Genomic DNA, 20,469 nt, shown 5'->3' on the forward strand with positions numbered 1-20,469 from the left:
ATCCATCATTTTTATTTTCACTCTAAATCTACTATAAACAGATTGTAAATTGACCTTTTACAGACATTTTACTGTTGAATTCCATTATTTAAATTGATTTTTATTTTCAGGAATTTTATTTTTAAAATATTTTTGTTTGTCCATTAATATCTCATTAACAAATGAACCAGTTGAACTCTCCATTTTAGGGAAGCTTCATTTTGGACCTAGGGTGGTTTTAGGCTATTTCATTTTTAATTTTTGTTATATTACAGTTCATTAGACATTTTCTAAATATTATTGGCTTATTTTCTGCGTTACTAAGTGAAAAAAAAATATTAAATGAATTTTCTTTTTTTAAGCTTATCAAATCATTATCAAAACTCAAAAGTAATTAATATTTGCAATATTCATTAACACACTAGGAATTTAAAAATGTGTTTATTTGGTATAATTGTATATTTTTCATTTATTCATAATCGGGGGGGGGGGGTGATTTTTTTCTCATTTCATCCAGTCAAAACTTCTGTTGCTATAAAACTTTAAGAGTAGCTTCGCTACTAAAATGATATTAACTTGATTATGTGATAACTGAAATGATGTCTTCAAAAGTCAGTTCAGTTGGATTACTACAAAAGTGAGAATGCATTTAAAGAAAAGAAATTCCAGATATATTCAGAAAATAATGAAAGAGGTTCATGTTACTACAGTACATCCCCGCGTGGGTCAGGTTGGGTACACACCTTGCCTGGCGGTCACAACTGTACAGGTATGATAAATAGATAGATAGTAGATGTACATTCCTGTGTGGGTCAGGTTGGGTGCACACCTTGCCTGACATTCCTAACTGTACAGGTATGAAATATTATCACGTAATAAATGGACGGACTTTCTTGTAATGATTATGGAGTTACCAGAATGGTTTCATAGATACAACAGGAATCACACTGCAAAGTTTGAAATCGTTAGGACATTCTAATATGACTAAATGAACGAAAAGAGCAAACCGTTACGGACAAACAGAACCTAATTATAAGAATAATTTAAAAAGCAATTGAACCTTCTAAACCCAAGGCTACTTTATTATACTAACATCTTCGCTTTTTAAAGAAGATTTGATTGTTACAAGGATCTGTATCGAAAAAAGTTGGATATATTGTTTTTTTTTAGTTAGATAAAAAAAATTATTTAATTGAAGGGTGAACTGTATGGTCTGAGTTGTACCGCTCCGAATTTACCTGTCTTATGGACATTTCCTGCCAAAATTCCAAGACATCTCAGGTACCCAAATTTAAAAAAAAAAATATTTTTCACAAATTTTGACAAAGAATAGTTATTTCTCGCATCGTATTATAAACAGCTTTCCGCGGAAATAGAATTTACAATAATAAAATTAAAACCATTTTTTTAGCTCCGAGTTGCTGAAGGCTGATTGTACATTTTTATATTTGTAGAAAGCTGGATATTATACGATGCTAGACATATTTTCGTATGGATGAAAACCGGTTCTTATCCACCGGATTCGAATGAATACGAGAAAATCTTTTACATGCCTCTTTTACATCTTATAAAGTATATCTTTAATACTTTATTTCGTTAATTTAAGCATGTTAAAATTGTACTATCCATTTCAAATTTTGCATTATAATTTCTTTAACAGTTAGGTAAGATTTTAGAAAGACTTGCAACTCTATAACGTTATCAGAAAATCTATTTAAAACATGCTGATTTTTTTAACGTTTAAAAAATCAATATTCTGTTCATTAGGTTTAAAACTCTACAAGTGTAGTGTATATGTTCGTTTGTCATACCCTATTTTTTTACAGCTTCGCTGTCATCCTTGTTTTAATAATCCTACAGTATACTATAGTATTTGCACAAAAAAATCTTTTCTTTGCACTTTTACTTCAAGATATATACTGTAAAAAAAAAGAATTGAAAATTTGAAATTGTAAAAGTAATACAACGACCATTATCTAGAAGAGGCACTGCTTTCAAGCTTGTAAGCAAATACAGTGTATGGGAGAGAGTTGGTGGGTGAGGGAGAATAGATTTGTGTGTTCAAACACAATAATTATAGCGATGGTACTCTACTTATATTTAACTTAACTAATTTATTATTACTCTCAAGATTTCTGAAGCTCGTAAACGTTAAGCAATTTTATGATTCTGAAACTTTGTTTGAAATATCGTGTTTTCTAAAGGAAAGGAGTAGGTATTTTGACCCCTCTCGACTTTCTAAATCTATTATTTGCCGTCTTCAAAATTTTGGTTACAAAAAAGCTTTCAATATTGGTTTTCATAATAGTATTTTATTTTGATTTTTTACAGTGCGCACCGAAATTGGGCAAAAATGCATCAATTTGCGGAAAATCCTCGCGACAAATCTGCGTTGAGCCTGAGACATTGAGACATTATATTGACTCATTCAGGGTTATACAACTATACACAGGGAGGGAGGGCACATTGAATTGTAAATTATATTGGTACTCAAACTAACTTATTCAAAAACTTTGGGTACTTCTTGAATTATAATTTGTTGGTTACCCAGTAGTTTCCAAACGCTGTTACTAATTTTTTTCTACATAAGGAGTACTTTTGCAAATCATTGGTGATGTATATCAATTTATTGTCCATTGTCTTATCCCCTAAGATCCATGACAACAAACCATAGGATATACCTTAGGGTATTATTGCAGATAAGGGTCAAGGTATCAAATTCATGGATTAAAGGGATATGAGTGGACAATCAGATATTTTTGTCAATGCCTTTAAAAGATTAATACTTTTCATATACCAGCCGCTATGCCTATAGAGTTTTTAAAAGAAAAAGTAAAAAACTAAATATTTTGGCGTGGGACATTTTTTTCTATGGGCGATTTATCCTTCCCAAAAATATTTATAAATCTTGCGTGGAGAAACTACATTGTGAAGGAGAACCACATCAGTCCAGCTATTAACGAGATCCTTTGGTACAAACAAAACATCTTGATATTTTTTTATATCGATTTAGAATAGATGCTTCGAACACAGTAATAGTGTCTGACTGATTATGACGTAACAAAAAAAATAGCCAATGAGAGGCCGTTATTGACCAATGGTAAAATTTATAGTAGCCTCTCATTGGCTGATTTTTTTTGTTACGTCATAATCAGTCAGACACTATTACTGTGTTCAGATGCTTCTTATTTACAGTACAAATATGTCTAAATAAAAAAAAAGAATTTTAAAAATAAATAATTGCAACAATTACCTATTGCATTTCAAAAAAAAGAATTAATTAATCTTTTTCTAGAAATTGTTGCAATTATCAGAATTACAATTAATTATTGAAGTTCACCTGTTAAAACCTGACAGGGACCCAAACAAGGATTCAATACAGTGTATTCTACTGGGTTCATTTTACTGGACATAGTACACCAACATCTAGTTTTATTAAACCTTTAAATAAACAAGGTGTAGAGTCTGTCTGTATTTTTTTACCGCAGGGTTTCGCTTACCACTAAACTGAAATGGTTTTCCTTTACAATTTAGCTTCTCCTAGGTCCTGGGAAGTTTTATAAGTTATGTTTTACTTTTTCTCTTTAAAACTTTGACTTCCACCACCTCCCCTCATTGCCCCTAGAGACATATCAAATTTAAATAATGAATGAATAATGCATCAATATTTGACATAAACCTTGGCTGGGGGTCGTGTCGCTCTCACATTCCCGGTAAAACTTGTCATTTCATCTTTAATGCATTTCTCAAATAGCTGGTTTCTAAAGGGAAATAGATCCTTTAATATCACTGTTCAGTCAAAGCTACCCCAGCTAAACAATTTGCTGTAATTTCTTGGACTAAAATGTTTTGGAAACAGCTTAAAACCCTGTCCAACACTAAACAAGGTTGAACTTTGGAAAAACTTTGCAATTTCCTTTTTTATTGTATTGGCCACTTTTGTTTCAATTTCAAAAAAATTGCATACGGGTCTCAAGAGTTGCATGATTCAAAAATATTATAATAAGTTTATTATTTGGTAATTATGATTTAATCTTACCAATAATAGTTTTAAAACCTTCTCTGGACATTTAAGAATTTTTCCCTGCAAGGAGAACTATATTGATTCAGTTGTTCGCGAGATACTTCAATACACGCACATACAGACAATACGTCAATATATGGATAAAAAGCTTCCAGAGGGCTCCTTGCATTTAAAAGAATAATGCAAAAAAAAACTTTGTGAAGAAAAAAAATAAAAACAATTTGCGTTGCAATGTGACTCGCAAAATCCATTATTCCAAGATCTTTTGATATTTGTTCTAACCTTTACCAAGGTTTTAAACTGGTTAGTGTCAAAATTGATGAAAATGTGTTTCTTCTTCTAAAACCTTTCTTTTCTACGGTTAAAATCTCGATCCATTTTAATATGTCGTTCTTTGGATGTGTTTTGAAAACTCGACTTAAGCCTTTTAAACTTAAGAAATGATCAAATAAATAAGTAAATCTCCTCAAATTCAATTCATTTCAAAATTAGGGCTGTTTCTGTGCTCGACTAAGCACTTTGACCTGACATGAGGTAGCGTTTAGCATCATTGTTTATATTTATCTCTATTTCAGGGGTCATGCTCATACAGTGACAGCAGTTGCCTTCGCCGAACATCAGGTATTGCGAAATTTATTACCCAAGCTTCTCTTTAATTTAATCTTGTATATTTTGTACAGTGTGATTTTTTACTAAATTCAAAGTAAATTTGGCTAATTTAAGCCAGTTATCTCTATCAGAAATTATTCATCTGATGACTTTGTGATATTGTCTTAATCAATTGAAATTTTAAAATAAAATAAAAACATTTTGAGGCATATTTTGTCGAAAATCATTAATTATTTTTTCTGATATAAAACTTTTTACACCAACAAAGAAAAGGACATATAAAACAATATTTGTTGACAGGGGTAAGTGGGTTAACTTAGCAAATAATCTCAGTCTTATAAAAATCTTAAATTTTTTTTGTTACGTCATAATCAGTCAGACACTATTACTGTGTTCAGCAATGTACTGTAAATAAGCAAAAAATACGTTATTTATAAAAAAAAAATAAGTTTTAGTTGAAGGGAAATTGCTAAAATTATATGTGTATGCCAATATGCTTCTTTTACAATTGATAAAATTTATTTTACTTTTTAATTTATCAGTAAAGTGCACAGTATAAATATTTTTTTTTAGTTTCAAAGTCAAATTTAACCTAATTTCTTTTCTAAAGTTTGAAACCAATCAAATTATTGTAAATTATTAGGTCAAAACAAAAAGAGTAATTTCATTGTCTGCAAAGGAACAGGGAAACATTTTCTGATTGTTGTTGTTAATTTGAAGAAAAACCTTTTTTTAAATGCAACAATATTTTTTTTCTGAAAATATCTTGAAACCTTTTTGTTATAACATTAAAATATAGAAAACTCATCTGAAGATTAGAATAATAGGTTGAAAAGTTTGAAGAAGCAAATAAATATTTGATAAATATGACCAAATTGTTGGAGCCCGCGAATGAGAAAACTTGATTATAACTTTGGAAACCAGTATAGTTAACAGTCCAATGTCTCCTCCCTTCCTGAATGACCAATAAGATATATTATATTTGAGAAAGCAAAGTTTGTGTAAATATTATATTCTAAAACATAAATCCAGTAAATTACAATTATTTCATATTTAGTTTATGAATGAAATGATAAAAAATTAACTGACACAAAGACAAACATAAAACTGAGAATTTCTAACATTATCCGATCTATTTCAAATGAACACTAAAAATTTCAGCAGAATTAACAGAGTTAAATGCTATGGAAAGGTTAAATTGCTTTTTAAATTCCTATATTAAAGTAACAATAATATCTTTATTTGTCTTTATATGTATCGAACCGCTGAACCGTTATTTTTCTCCTGTAAAGTGAAATTTCCCAGGAAAGATTTATTACTATTTTGGGGATCGTATCTCAACCCCTCCAAAAAATATTCCCCTGGAAAAAATAGGCCCTCCTTATCAAATTAAAATTGAAGTGGAGCCTAGGGTCAATTTCAGCCCCCCCCCCCCCTCTTCAACCTTCCTACTCTAACAAAACAATAAATATATTTAGTGCAGCTACTCTATCACTAGTGTATGTCCAAATGTATCTCTACATGTATATCCGTCTGTACGTCACTCTGGCTGTTGACAAAGTACTCAGCAAAAACGAATGTAACTTCCTAGTTTATTGGTAGAAACTACAAAATTAAAAACCTAAATTTTAAAATGTATTTCATTTTCAGTGATTAATCAACAATACCTTTCAAAAATTGCATTATTGTTTATTGACAAATTATTACTGTAATAAAAAATGCTTAAATCATTTTTAAGGTGGATTTTATAATATAATCATTTTAAACGCATTGGGCAGTATCAAATATTTTGAGACATGTATGATAAAATTTTTACGAAGAGGACACAATGTCTATAAAATAAAACATTAATTTATTAAAGAATAGAGAATATACTATCAACACGTTTACAGTTTAGATATTTGTACATTCAATATTTACGTTAGAAAATGAATTTGTTTGAATTCTTGGAATTTAAGGCCTTATAGAATATTTTTCGAAAAATAATTTGCAGGTTAAATTTCATTTTTTTTATCATCGTTTTGGGGAAGTTTTTTTCTTTATCTTTTTTTCTGATACATATATGGGATATTACTAAATATTATACTATCTAAAGATGTAAGTATTCCATTTTAAATTTTAAAAATGAGTAAATTGTGTTTGTATTTATCAAAAAAAAACTCATGTTTATGAATAATTTGTATTCAGGCCAATTTTAGACAGAGATAAAGTTCTTGAAATTCAACTAAATTAGCTAAATATTCTTAAACTTAGCTATTTGAAGAATACTTAAACAGGAAGGAAGGGAACATTGGGCTATAATTTGGTTTCTCATTCTATATATTTGAGAGATAAGACCATAAACAATAAATTTATATACCTACCCAATGATGAAGAACAAAATAACCATTTAAGAGATTAGAATTATGGGTTTAAAAATTGGAACACTGCAAATCAAGGTTCAATAAAAGTACCCAAAGTTTTAAAAGAGCTATGGGGAAAAAATGATCAAATTATTGTGGAAATACAATAAGATCCCTTCTTACATTGAAAATATTTTATCTTCAAAAGTTTCAAAATAGCAACAATATGTTTTGTTGTGTATGGACGCTAAAATTGTTATTTTGAATTTTATAAATTGTAAAATGTAAATAAAGATATGGTTAATGTTTCTTTTATGTTTTATTTCAGCTAAATTGGTCTTTTAGGACTTTTGTTCACACAACTTTTGTGTTTATTAAAATTATGCTATCCATAAATTTTATCAGATTGGCGACGCTACTTTATACTTTGTCTATAATTTGAATTTTTATTGGAATAAATATAATTCTTTTTCTGTTTTACAATTTGGCAAAAGGTATATACAATATACATATGTATAATCATTCTAAACCTAATTGTGCTTCTTTGCTCTTTTGTGTTCTTGTTTAATTTGGTTTTACTACAAATAAAATGATAAATGTTTGTACATATAAATTTTACATTATAATCTTGATTTAGGCCAGTGCTGTAACTTGTAGCAAAGACAGAGTTATTCTTTGGTCTCATCATATCTTTAGGGTAAGAAGTTTTGAACTAAATTTTGCATAAAAATTAATTCCATACGTGAGAAATATGTAAGAAAACCCATAGGCTAAAGAAATTTGATATAAATTTGGTCTATATTGTATCTAACTTTGCTAAAAATATTATTTATTCAGAGTTATATAAAAAAAACATAAATCAAAAATTTGGTTTAACTTTCTAAATTGGGAATATAACTTTAAGAAGTTTCTAAGCATTTAAATGATTTAACAGTTTTGCTATCTAATGACTTATCTAATAGAATAATCTATAGAACTTATTTCTCCATGTCCACTTTTCTATCTATTGTCCATCTAATTTAAGGTAAATAAAGAACAGACTGTTAAGGATGAAGGTGGTACAACTGTAGCCAAAGATATGGGTCATATTCTTGACTGTTGTCTTACTATTGATCAGGTATGTCAATTTCATTTAATTTTGAAAACATTTTCTTAAATTTATTTTTGTCTAGCTAAATGTCTTTTGATTGCTGACCAAAAGATGTATATAACTAATCAAAAGATATCATCAATTTCTTGGAGCTAATAAACAAAAATGTTGGAAATTGGTAAATCCCTTTTCCTATTATTAAAACTATTTTCTCTATTAGTGCCCATAGAGGCCTCTAGGGCACCGAAGGTTGAGAGGAGGTGGTGGAGTCGACCCTGCTCATTTAAAATCATATTTCTCTCGAAAGGGAGGTTACAATACCCCCAAAAAAATTATAAACCTTCCCTGGGCCTATCAGAAGCTATCGGTCAAATGGCTACCGGATCCTTCGGTACACACAGATAGACAGATATCCTGTTACTTATTGCTTATTTTATTTAGAATACTGATACAGGATGGCTAGGCCTTTCAATTACTGGAGGAACATTATGCATTGTCAAACTTGTTTACTTCAGGAAACCAGGTAGGTTAATCATTTTGATTTGGTCACAGATGGTTTGCTGCCAATTCCTATACTTATATAAGACTAGTAGATTCCATCTCTATAATAACTGCAGTTAATCTTATTATATCCTTATCTTTAAAAAGTATATTTTTAAAACTCTACTCTCTCTGCGGAAATAAAAAAAATCATCACTATAACATTGTCAGGATCTAACTCAATGGAAAATTTATCCCTAACTTTAACCCTACTCGTGCGATATTTTGTTCTAAACCTTGATTTTTTAGGTTAGGAATTGAGATTTAATCTAAAGTCCCTAATTGGAAAAAAAACTCAATTGCAAACAAAAAGATCCCATGGACCTCAGTTGAAATTAGGGACATGATTTCACATAACATAGAATTCTGAAATCCATGATGTCATATTGTGTATTTAGGAAAAAAAGGAATCCTGAAGGAGGTACACAGAGCTGCCACTATTGAAACTTCTGGAGATGTTGCCAGGTTACAGGTCAATCCGGCTCTGGGACTCGTTCTGGGCTCTGGTCAAGACAGACATCTCAGGTAACGAATAAAAATAGATATATGGATTGGAAAGATATCTAAGGCTGAATAAGATACGATGTTTAGACATCCTAATACTAAAGTAACAGGATGTCTGTTTGTCTGTGTGTTTGTACCGAAGGATCTCGCTAACCGCTGAACCGATCGGGTTCTCCTTAACAGGGTAGATTCCCATAGGTCCCGGGAAGGTTTATAACTATTTTGGGGGAGGGTACCACCACCCTCCCAAGAGAAATCACAAAAAAATCAAAAAAAAATTTGTTTCTCTATTTAACAAAGTTCAACAAAACATAAACGTCAAACGCAGCATAGACATATTTAAATATAAAAAAAACATTTAAAGTGCCACTAGAGGCCTCTAGGGGCGTATTTGCTTGTGATATAAAAAGTAAATTGGCTAATTTATCATGTCAAAAATTATTCAACAAATTATGTCTATTAAACCGATTTTTTAAATATGTTTTGTGTTTTTTTAAATGCAATATGACCAATTTATAAGGTTATTGTTTCACAACATAACTTAAAATACAGATAGCTCCCAAAAGGCTATTTTTAAAAAAAAACATGAAATATATTTTTCTGATATTAAATTTCCTAACCCAATGAAGAAAATAAGTTATTGATGATAATTCAGACATGTGTAAGTGGGTTAAATTAACAATGACTTTTTATTTAATAAAAGAAACGATTAAATTTGAACTAATTAGGTTATGGTCCATGGCAAAAGAGTTGAATTGGAGCCAGCTAGACACAGTAATGGCGGGCAGACATCCTATTTCTTGTTTCTCTGTCAAACATCAGATTCTTGTAATAGGTAAACTTATTTGCTTTATTGAATTTGATTGTAATGCCCAGAGTTGTATTTTTGAAAAAAAGAGGTCGTCTGTATTTAAATCAAACAATTCAAATCTCGATAACATAGTTGAAAGATATTTTTAATTGAATGATTTAAACACAGACGATCTTTTTCTGTAAAAAAAACATCTCAGAAATGATGGAATGTTGCGGAAAAAAAACAATTAAAGCACAATCAATCAATCAAATAATTTAGGGGATTGTGGAGGACATTTGTTTGTGTACCATATCAACAAGGCCACAAAAAGATTCATCTGTAAAGTTAAAATAAGGTAATAGTTATTTGTCGCATCGTATTTTAGACAACTTTTCCCGGATATCAAAATGAAAAATTAAAAGATTAAAACCAGTTTTGTCAGACCCGAGGGTACGAAGTTCGGAGCTAACAAAACTGATATTAATGTTATAATTATATTTTAGTATTTGAGGAAAATTGTCTGTAATACGATGCTATACACGATTTTTAAGTTTGGCTGAGAACTGGTTCTAATCCAGCGGATATCAATCGGTTTCGAAGCCATACCGGAAAAATAGTTTTGCATATTGAGTTCAATAGAAGTTTTATCACCAAATCTTGTTTATTGAAAATTTAGTGATAATTCTGCCTGAATACAACCACCTCTTCATATGATTGTAACATGACTTTCACTTTATGTTACAAAACTAAACCATAGGGTAGCTACTCCTGTAAATATTATAATCAATTATAGAGACTCGAAGGACCCTGATGATACTACAGACGAGACTCAGGAGATTGGTTGTGAGATTATCGATGTTAATCTTCTACCAATTGAATACTCTAATAAGGTTAGTAATGACAATTTATATAGAATTTTTTAATTAAATTTCTACCTATTAAATGCTCAAATAAGGTAGCTTCTTTTATTTTCAAGTTATATACTACTAGTAACTTGACTTTTTGGCCTCTATTGCCTTCTATTTTAAGAAAATGCCTAAATACTTTTTTTCTCTTGACAAACAAGACAAGACTTGAGACAAATAAAGAATGAAGAATGTAAAAAAATTTAGATAACAGACCTACTCTTTAATTCTTGTGTTTTTATATAATTAATGACTCTTTACAAATTTGCTATAAAATACAACAAGATTATAAATCAATTTTTTTCCAAAGACATAAATAGCATAAAAAAATGCTTTATTTATATTTAAAAAACTTTTTATGTGTTTTATTTGTTATCAATAAATATCTAATGGATACACAAGATACGTGGATGACAGGGGAAAAACTGTCGTTAATTTATGTTGCTAACATGAAATTCACGAATTTGTCAGTTCGTTCATCCAGTAAAATGGGAGGGGATGGGGTTAAATTTGATTGATGAAGGTGGGTATCGTTATTTTAGCCTGCTACGAGTTTCACTTTATTAGAGAACATAGAATCTGGCGTTTCAAGTAATAATACATCCATTGAATATTTCCAGGAGGAGGAAGACGACCTACCAAGTCTACTGAACAACAGTGATACAGTTGACCAGATACTCAACACAAGACAGAAAGTCGTCTTTGTGTCAAATCTTGGAGTAGGAATTATGAATCTCAGATCTAGAGAGATGTTTCAGTATATTGAGGTAAGTTTTTATCCAAAATGATTTATAATAAAAAAGTTAGATTTACTCATCTGCTAATTTTCTTTTTAAAGATTTCTGTGCCAAAAAGCATCTAATATAATCAGTCCATCAGAAGTACAATAGGAAAAAGAGATTGATCCCTCTTTTGTTGAAGAGAGAGCTTTCTGAAGTTTCTTGTCGTAAAAAAAATAACTTTTATTTTTATCCTTTTTTTTACAAAATTATATGCATTTGCAACATTTGGAATTATAGAATTTTACTTTTTTTCAGTTTAAGCATCTGCTCGGCAGCTGTGGATTTACAAGTATGCTGGCACATGGCAGTCTTCATACCTGGTTCTCTCAGTCTTTCCTTTTCTTCCTCTCAGGGGTGGATAATCATATCAAGATGGCATCCATACACCACAGGTTCATTTTTTGTCTTCTTTTAAGTAGCAAAGCTACTCTAAATTCAACATGTCTGCCTGTTTTTAACCCTGTTTCCTTTCATTCTGTTTCTTCTCTTTCAACTGTTTATTTTTTTAAATTAACATTTAGATGTAAAGAACATCTTTGGTTCACTAAATATTAATGTTGACAATAAATGGGGCAAAATATATTTTCTCTGATTAAAATATTCTTTAACTTTAAAATGTTTAGGGTGTATGAAGAACCAGATAAAGAAGTAGAAACATCAGATCTTATTAGCATCAGTGATGATTTTAGTGATGATGCCACCAGGGTGGTTTCTGTTATACCTAAAGATGATATTTTACAGGTAATATTAGAATTAATGATGATATTAGTGATGATGCCACCAGGGTGGTTTCTGTTATACCTAAAGATGATATTTTACAGGTAATATTAGAATTAATGATGATTTTAGTTATGATGCCACCAGGGTGGTTTCTGTTATACCTAAAGATGATATTTTACAGGTAATATTAGAATTAATGATGATATTAGTGATGATGCCACCAGGGTGGTTTCTGTTATACCTAAAGATGATATTTTACAGGTAATATTAGAATTAATGATGATTTTATTGATGATGCCACTAGGGTGAATTCTGTTATACCTAAAGATGAAATTTTACAGGTAATATTAGTATTAATGATGATATTAGTGATGATGCCACCAGGGTGGTTTCTGTTATACCTAAAGATAATATTTTACAGGTAATATTAGAATTAATGATGATTTTAGTTATGATGCCACCAGAGTGGTTTCTGTTATACCTAAAGATGATATTTTACAGGTAATATTAGAATTAATGATGATTTTATTGATGATGCCACTAGGGTGGTTTCTGTTATACCTAAAGATGAAATTTTACAGGTAATAATAGTATTAATGATGATATTAGTGATGATGCCACCAGGGTGGTTTCTGTTATACCTAAAGATGATATTTCACAGGTAATATTAGTATTAATGATGATTTTAGTGATGATGCCACCAGGGTGGTTTCTGTTATACCTAAAGATGATATTTCACAGGTAATATTAGTATTAATGATGATATTAGTGATGATGCCACCAGGGTGGTTTCTGTTATACCTAAAGATGATATTTCACAGGTAATATTAGTATTAATGATGATTTTAGTTATGATGCCACCAGGGTGGTTTCTGTTATACCTAAAGATGATATTTTACAGGTAATATTAGAATTAATGATGATTTTAGTTATGATGCCACCAGAGTGGTTTCTGTTATACCTAAAGATGATATTTTACAGGTAATATTAGAATTAATGATGATTTTATTGATGATGCCACTAGGGTGAATTCTGTTATACCTAAAAATGAAATTTTACAGGTAATAATAGTATTAATGATGATATTAGTGATGATGCCACCAGGGTGGTTTCTGTTATACCTAAAGATGATATTTCACAGGTAATATTAGTATTAATGATGATTTTAGTTATGATGCCACCAGGGTGGTTTCTGTTATACCTAAAGATAATATTTTACAGGTAATATTAGAATTAATGATGATTTTATTGATGATGCCACTAGGGTGAATTCTGTTATACCTAAAGATGATATTTTACAGGTAATATTAGAATTAATGATGATTTTAGTTATGATGCCACCAGGGTGGTTTCTGTTATACCTAAAGATGATATTTTACAGGTAATATTAGAATTAATGATGATTTTAGTTATGATGCCACCAGGGTGGTTTCTGTTATACCTAAAGATGATATTTTACAGGTAATATTAGAATTAATGATGATTTTATTGATGATGCCACCAGGGTGAATTCTGTTATACCTAAAGATGATATTTTACAGGTAATAATAGTATTAATGATGATATTAGTGATGATGCCACTAGGGTGGTTTCTGTTATACCTAAAGATAATATTTTACAGGCGATAATATTAGTATACTGAAAAGCAGTGCCTAATTGGTCCAGCGGTAAGTAAGATCCTGATCAGACATAAAATATCTTTTCTGGTATGTCTTCAAAACTGATTAATTTCTGAAGGATTAGAACCTGTTATTAGCTATACTGAAAATTCTTATATAGCATCGTATAATTTTCCACGAATACTAAAATAAAAATCATAAATTAATACCAGTTTTGTTAACCCAGGCCTTCTATAATAATAAAAAAAACTATTCCAGGGTTCTCTGCTGGACCTTGAATCCAAGTTTTGTCGGTGGAAATCTCAAAGTCTACAAATATTGAAACAGCAAGGAAATCAACTAAACTTGATTTTTAACAAATATTTCATCTAAATTTTCCTCTTGCAAAGTACATAGGATACAATCTTTGTGTGAACAATAGCAAAATGTTTGTTTGTAAATCAAATAAGAAAATTTAAGCCACTTCCAATTGTGATCATATTTTCTTAATTGAAATAAATATGTATGACTATTATGAAAACAAATATTATAGTTCCCAAAGAGAAGGCCTTGCTTTGTCATGCCTCTATCAAAAATATTGAAATAGTTACTTTTATTTAAAAAAAAAAACTTTTTCATTATTATTATGGTTTTATTATGGTCATGTTTCTTTACTTAGACATGAACCAATCCGTAGGTCTTCTATGATAAGTCAATCGTGGCCACTTTTATTTAAAGCCATATTGTCGATATAAACCATTGAATTCAATTTATTATAGGAAAAAATCTAAAATTACAAGTTTAGTTCAAATTATCATATCACAGAAGGTAAAGGTGTTGAAAAAGAACATCTTAAAGAAACTCCAAGAGAAGAGGGAATCAAAATAAAGAGAGGATTAGAAACTAGGAATTTGTTCATATTAAGAATTAAAATATGCAAGGATGGATTTTTAGTAGCGAAGATGTTCTCTAACTTGATTCGTCCGACAGTCCAATAATCTGCATATCTTCTAAGTATACCTAAAGAGTTGTTCTATTTCTTTATCATTAATTAAAATTAATCCTTCAAATTTGATGAATTTCTTTATTTGAACATAACAATAGAATGAACGGAGGACTAAGAGCAGCAAACGGTGGAGCGGTCAGAGTTGGGGAGGGGGGTAAACTCATACAGGTCAAAGAGAGTGGCGGGGGAGGAGGGGGTGTGGTGAAGAATGTGGATAGTCCAAGAAAAGGGGGAGGTGAAACGGTGATTGTAAAACAAACCAAGAAATCAAATGCTCTTCGAAGAGATCCTATGACAAAACCTAAGGAAACTATTCACAGAATAAAAAGTACAAGCAAGTAAATATATACCTATATACCTTACGCACAGAGATAAGTACAAAGATGACAACATCCATAAATAAAAAGTACAAAATTAAAAAAAAGATTGTCAGAGGTCAAGAAGAGCCTTCTGGACAAGCAGTCATTCAGATTTTTATAACAAAATTCAAATTGCCTAAGTCGAATACTCCCCTCCCCCTACATCCAAAACAAACTAAAAATACCATAACGGTCCGTTAGCGGGATCTTAAAGTACAAAAAAAGACAGAAATCCTCTTATATATGTAAACAAAAAATGAGAGAAAAAATGAAAAGGCCAATATCAAACTTGAAGATCGAAATGAATAGAATAAATCTCCATTTGAATGCTTGTTTTTCAAATTGATTACTCTGTTTCTGTTTGATCAACACATCTTTAGTTTACTAATAACTACTTCAATACTAAATATTGCTTACTTATTTTTGATGGGTCAAAGAACTCATACCTTTTTTTAAAAATAACCTGAAGGGTCATCAAGATTAAGGGTTTCCCTAGAACACTTTTTTTGTAAATTAAAAATCATTTTCTTGTGTATTTAATTTAGTCTTTAAAATGAGGTATAAATCATATCAAACCCTCATTTTCTTTCAATATTTTTCTAAAGAATTGTTTTTATTATTTAAAAAGCTATTTTATAACAAATTTTTCATTTTTTAGCATATTCCGAAGTTTAACTAAAACCACCAGGGGTGTGCGGGGGGGGGGGGGCGTTGTGTTGGCAAACAAAGCCAGAACTTGCGGTTATATCATGTCTGTGGTGAAATTTACGTTACCACAAACCTTGCCTGACTGAACGCTGTATCGATCAAAGAAAATATTTTGTCAAACAAAATAGACTAAAGTAGAAATAAGTAAATTATATTTTGGTAAATCTAATTTTGCGTGTATGCAGTAATAAATCATTTTACAACAAATACAATATTTTCTTATCGGGATAATTTATTCCCTTACAAGATGACCTACAGATATCAAGGAGCGTAGCTACTCTATAATTATATTGTATGTACGTGCGTCTTGCTGTAAAAAAGAGTTAACTATTTAGATGTATTTTTCTAAAGAGGAGAATTGGAGAAGGTAGAAAATAGTCTAAATCCATCCCAGGAGCTATACAAAGCCTTCCTAAAATGAAAAACATTATCAGAAAAGTGATTAATAACCCTAACTTCTTTATATTTTGAGTTATTATTGCATTAGTTTTCAATAATTTTAATTATGTGAATGTTTTTGATCTGTCAGAATGTAAAGTCAAGTGGATACGCGTGCAAACCCAGGGGTAACATGTTCCAACCCATCCTCAATAAACAGAAACCTAGGAATATATCTTTTAAGAAAATTAAAAAATAAATTAGTTGTATTATTGCGATTCTCAGCTGAACAAGCCGAAAATATGCTAGAAAAAAATTTACTTTATTCTAACATTAAAATTACCTTTATGAAATTAAAATCTGATGCAAATCAACAATTTTTCACAGATGATCATTTCTAACTGGAAGTTACTTAAAAGGCAAAATAGTTTTTCTTTAGGTGAAATATCCTCACCTGTATAATATATGTTGCAGGTATATTTCCATATCCACTAGAATCGTGTCCTAAACTGCGTCTGAGGCCATGCTAGGTCTTGTATAAAAGACGAGCAATCATAGTGTCTTAAAAGTTAGTCCTGACTTTATATTTTTAACTATGCTGGAAATGGTTAATTAACACAACGTATTATAGACAGTTTCTGCGGATTTTAAAATGAAAAATTATAAGATAAATACTAGTTCTTTTAGCCCCGAGTAACCTAAGGCTTGAGCTAACAAAACTGGTTTTTATTTTTATGATTTTTATTTTATTATTCAAAGAAAATGCTATACATGATTTTTTAGTATGGCTAAAACCTGTTCTAATCCTGCGGATATTAATCGGTTTCAAAGGCATATTGGAAAAAATATTATAGATCCAAAAATCCTACAGTGTTTCATTGGAACATATTTTCTATATTACATAATCTCTACTGAATGATCTTGACAAAATTTTCATGGTCGCAAATTGTCCTAATATAGACATAACAATAGAGTAATAGAATAGACTTTCACTTTCTCCTCAGGGATCTAAAGGGATAAGACAATGACTGAAAATTTGATGTACATCCCCAATGATGATACACCAAATAGCATCTTCTGTAGATTACAATTATTGGTTGAATAGTTTGGAGATTACTATAATAACCAATCAAGACACAATATAAGTCACCAAAGTTGTTACGCCAACGTATAAGAAAGCGTTATCATAAAACTTTGAGGACTAGTGTAATAAAAAGCCTATTGTCCCCTCTCTCCCTGCTTTGTCCTATTGAACTTCAATATATATTATGTTTGCAAATCCTTTGCCATTACGACAATATGTCATATGCTCATCATATATTGCTATATAAGCTTACTAGTGGAAGCGCCCCTAGCATCTTGTAAATTTGTTTAAATAGGGGTAAAAAGAAGGCAAAAATATAGCCTAAAACCATCCTATTGCTTAAATTTATGAATAAAATATTATCCCGACCATATGTGAAGCTTTCCCAAAGTGGAGAACTCAATCAGTTTAGTAGCTTTGAAATCTTAAATCAAAATATTAAATAAACAGTAAAAAAGGTAATATTTTCAAGAAAAAGCTAGGCCTTATCAAAATGATAACTTCTTAACATTTTGGTAGTTGGTACTCAATTATAAAAATCTATCATAAATATTATAACCTCAAGTATTAAAGTCTTGAGTCTAGACGGCAAAAAATTATTTTAAATATTGTTCAATGTTCAAATTGTACAGTCAGAAGTTAATATTAAAAACAGCAAACATAACATGATTAAATAGAATGTAAAAGTCTAAGATCCAACCATTTGTTACAGATATCTATTATAACATAGTTAGTATAATAAACGACAGATTATTTATCCAATCTCCAACACAGTTTAATCACAACTGTTTTTCTCTTTAGCTAAAAACTATTCTTATGGAGACTGTTATTTTCTGCATGTAAGTGTTATTTTCAAGCAAAAGATCCGTTAAACAGCTATTAGGATAGTTTATTTTTACTGAAATATAAGAACACTAATTGAAAGATGACCTTTCTGTTATGACGCCAGGAAAATGTTATTTTTTTCTATTGCACTTCTAGAACTATAACTTGTAGGTTGCAACCTACCATTAAGTGATGCAAAAACTTTTATCAATATACAAAAATTCTTGTTTGGTCAATTGGTACACCCCCTTTGATTAGATTAAATGAAAACTTTTGTCAATATACAAAAATTCTTGTTTGGCCAATTGGTACACCCCCTTTGATTAGATTAAATGAAAACTTTATTACTACTACTATTTTAGCATTTGATCAAAGGAAATACGTTAATTAATATGCACCCTCCGAATAAAATCACTCGTTCTATAGATTTAATCATACAATATATGTTATCTCTTTATCTTGGGGTAACGCTTGAGGTAGGGGACGCTGGAATTTTAAAAAATAGCCTAAAAACTTCCTTAAAATAGACTAAAACTAACACAGGAAACTCCATCGGTTAAGTAGTTATCTTAAGCTTAAGAGAACTTTATATCTTCAAAGTCTAGAAGTAAAAGGTTTAGTGTTTTTTTGCATTATTTATTTGCTAAAGTTCTATTAATCTTAGAAATTGGAAAATAGTTATTATTAGTAGAAAATTGTTTTTTATAGGATGCCATACATGATTTTTCGGTATGGATGAGATAATAATCAGTTTCAAACCCATAATGGAAAATGTTTTATTTTGATGAAATTTGCTAATAATTTATTAAACGCTTGCCTTTAAACATCAAAATTGTAAACATTACAAAGTTTAACTACTAGAAAACTATATCTACAATATAACGATATAAATTTTTAACATAAACAAGGATAATTATGTACGAAATTATTGCATCTAAAAAAAATTTAAAAATCAACTTACGAACAGACAAAAAGATAAGCCGTTATTATGTAGTAACTATGCTATAAATTATTTTATTATTCCCCAATTTGTTTCCAAAATTGTCCGATAAAAATAATTCAATTAGTAATTACAATAAAAGTCTTCTTGAAGACATTACCTAAAATCTTATCATTACATGACAACAATTTTATAAGATGTTCAAACAATAATAAAAATGCTCTATTTAGCTAATAATGCGAATAAGATCTGCAGCAATACAAGCTAAAAACATTTGAATGATCTATAAACAGTATTATATACAATAAGAAAAATTAAAATTCGCAGTTATTGCCCATTAAACTATTAGCATGGTCAAAATAATTCACTTTCATCAGTTAAAACAGTTACGTTAATTAAAGCAATTTTTGTTTTAAATAAAAAAAGTAGAGTTATACATTTTGATATACTAGTGAATGCGCGCCTAGAATCTAGGAGCTCTGTAACTGTATATAGCCTAAATACATCCTGAGAGTCAAAATATTTAAAAATTGAATAGCCTAAAACCATCACTGGACCAATGTGAAGTTACTACTTTATATAATATGGCTTTAGAAGAGTTGTATAAAAAGGTTTGTTTGATAATTCACATTTATGTTGAAATGTATAAACACCGTATGAAAAAAAGGGTAAGAAATAAGGAATGGAAAAGGAGCAATAAAATGTTTTTGCTGAGCTAAGCTATTTGCAAATTAGATTAATAAAAAATTAATTTACTATTTTATACATTGAAAAGGTGTACAAAAATCAAGAAGTAGTCCATACTCCATTTACCTTATTCTGACTTAAATTGAATAAATAGTTTTTAAGGAGGGAGAGGAAAATTGCAGCATGTTAGAATATTAAAGGTATTATATGCTGCAGAATAATTTATCAGAATTAAACTTGATAAACTAGCGGCTACGCCCCTGGGCTCTGTATCTCCAGAAGTAGAGCTTAGCTGAAATACAGCCTAAACCATTTTATGACTTAAATCTAAGATTATCATAGCCTAAAACTATCCCAGGACACATTAAAACCTTTAAAAGAAGAAGTTAAATTTATCAGAAATTTATTGAAATCTTCAGACAAAAAAACTTACTACTTTTCAAAATAGTATGTTTTTTTTTTGATTTATTAAATTGTGTTTGTGACAATCTACAATTGTATGCCCAATATAAATAAAAAGGGGGCCCCAATTCAATTTGTCCCAAAAGTTTAGTTGTAAAAACAGATTTTGCCCATTGCTGAGTGTTTTCTGATAT

At 29.9% G+C, this 20,469-nt stretch overlaps 1 protein-coding gene across 1 annotated transcript; it reads left to right on the plus strand.

Moving 5' to 3' along the window:
• Positions 1–591: 591 nt before the first annotated feature.
• On the plus strand, positions 592–14,279 carry LOC145314820 (uncharacterized). Its single transcript, XM_080154900.1, has 14 exons — positions 592–748; positions 1,178–1,260; positions 4,579–4,624; positions 7,592–7,651; positions 7,979–8,071; positions 8,486–8,567; positions 8,983–9,109; positions 9,817–9,923; positions 10,161–10,236; positions 10,675–10,771; positions 11,407–11,553; positions 11,824–11,960; positions 12,192–12,309; positions 14,166–14,279. The coding sequence occupies exons 1-14, from the start codon at positions 623–625 to the stop codon at positions 14,277–14,279; spliced, it is 1,413 nt and encodes a 470-aa protein (XP_080011026.1). The 5' UTR covers positions 592–622.
• The last annotated feature ends 6,190 nt before the right edge of the window (positions 14,280–20,469 follow it).

Source organism: Acartia tonsa, chromosome 3, assembly GCF_053477335.1.
Source record: "Acartia tonsa isolate MP-2025a chromosome 3, ASM5347733v1, whole genome shotgun sequence".
Taxonomy (NCBI): domain Eukaryota; kingdom Metazoa; phylum Arthropoda; class Copepoda; order Calanoida; family Acartiidae; genus Acartia; species Acartia tonsa.

What these genes read in the sequence shown, in the direction of transcription:
- LOC145314820 (XM_080154900.1), top strand. Translation starts at nt 623, where the DNA reads ATGCATTTAAAGAAAAGAAATTCCAGATATATTCAGAAAATAATGAAA. An exon ending in TGTTTACTTCAGGAAACCAG is followed by an intron (nt 8,568 to 8,982) that starts GTAGGTTAATCA and finishes TTGTGTATTTAG; the next exon opens with GAAAAAAAGGAATCCTGAAG. An exon ending in AGATGTTTCAGTATATTGAG is followed by an intron (nt 11,554 to 11,823) that starts GTAAGTTTTTAT and finishes ACTTTTTTTCAG; the next exon opens with TTTAAGCATCTGCTCGGCAG.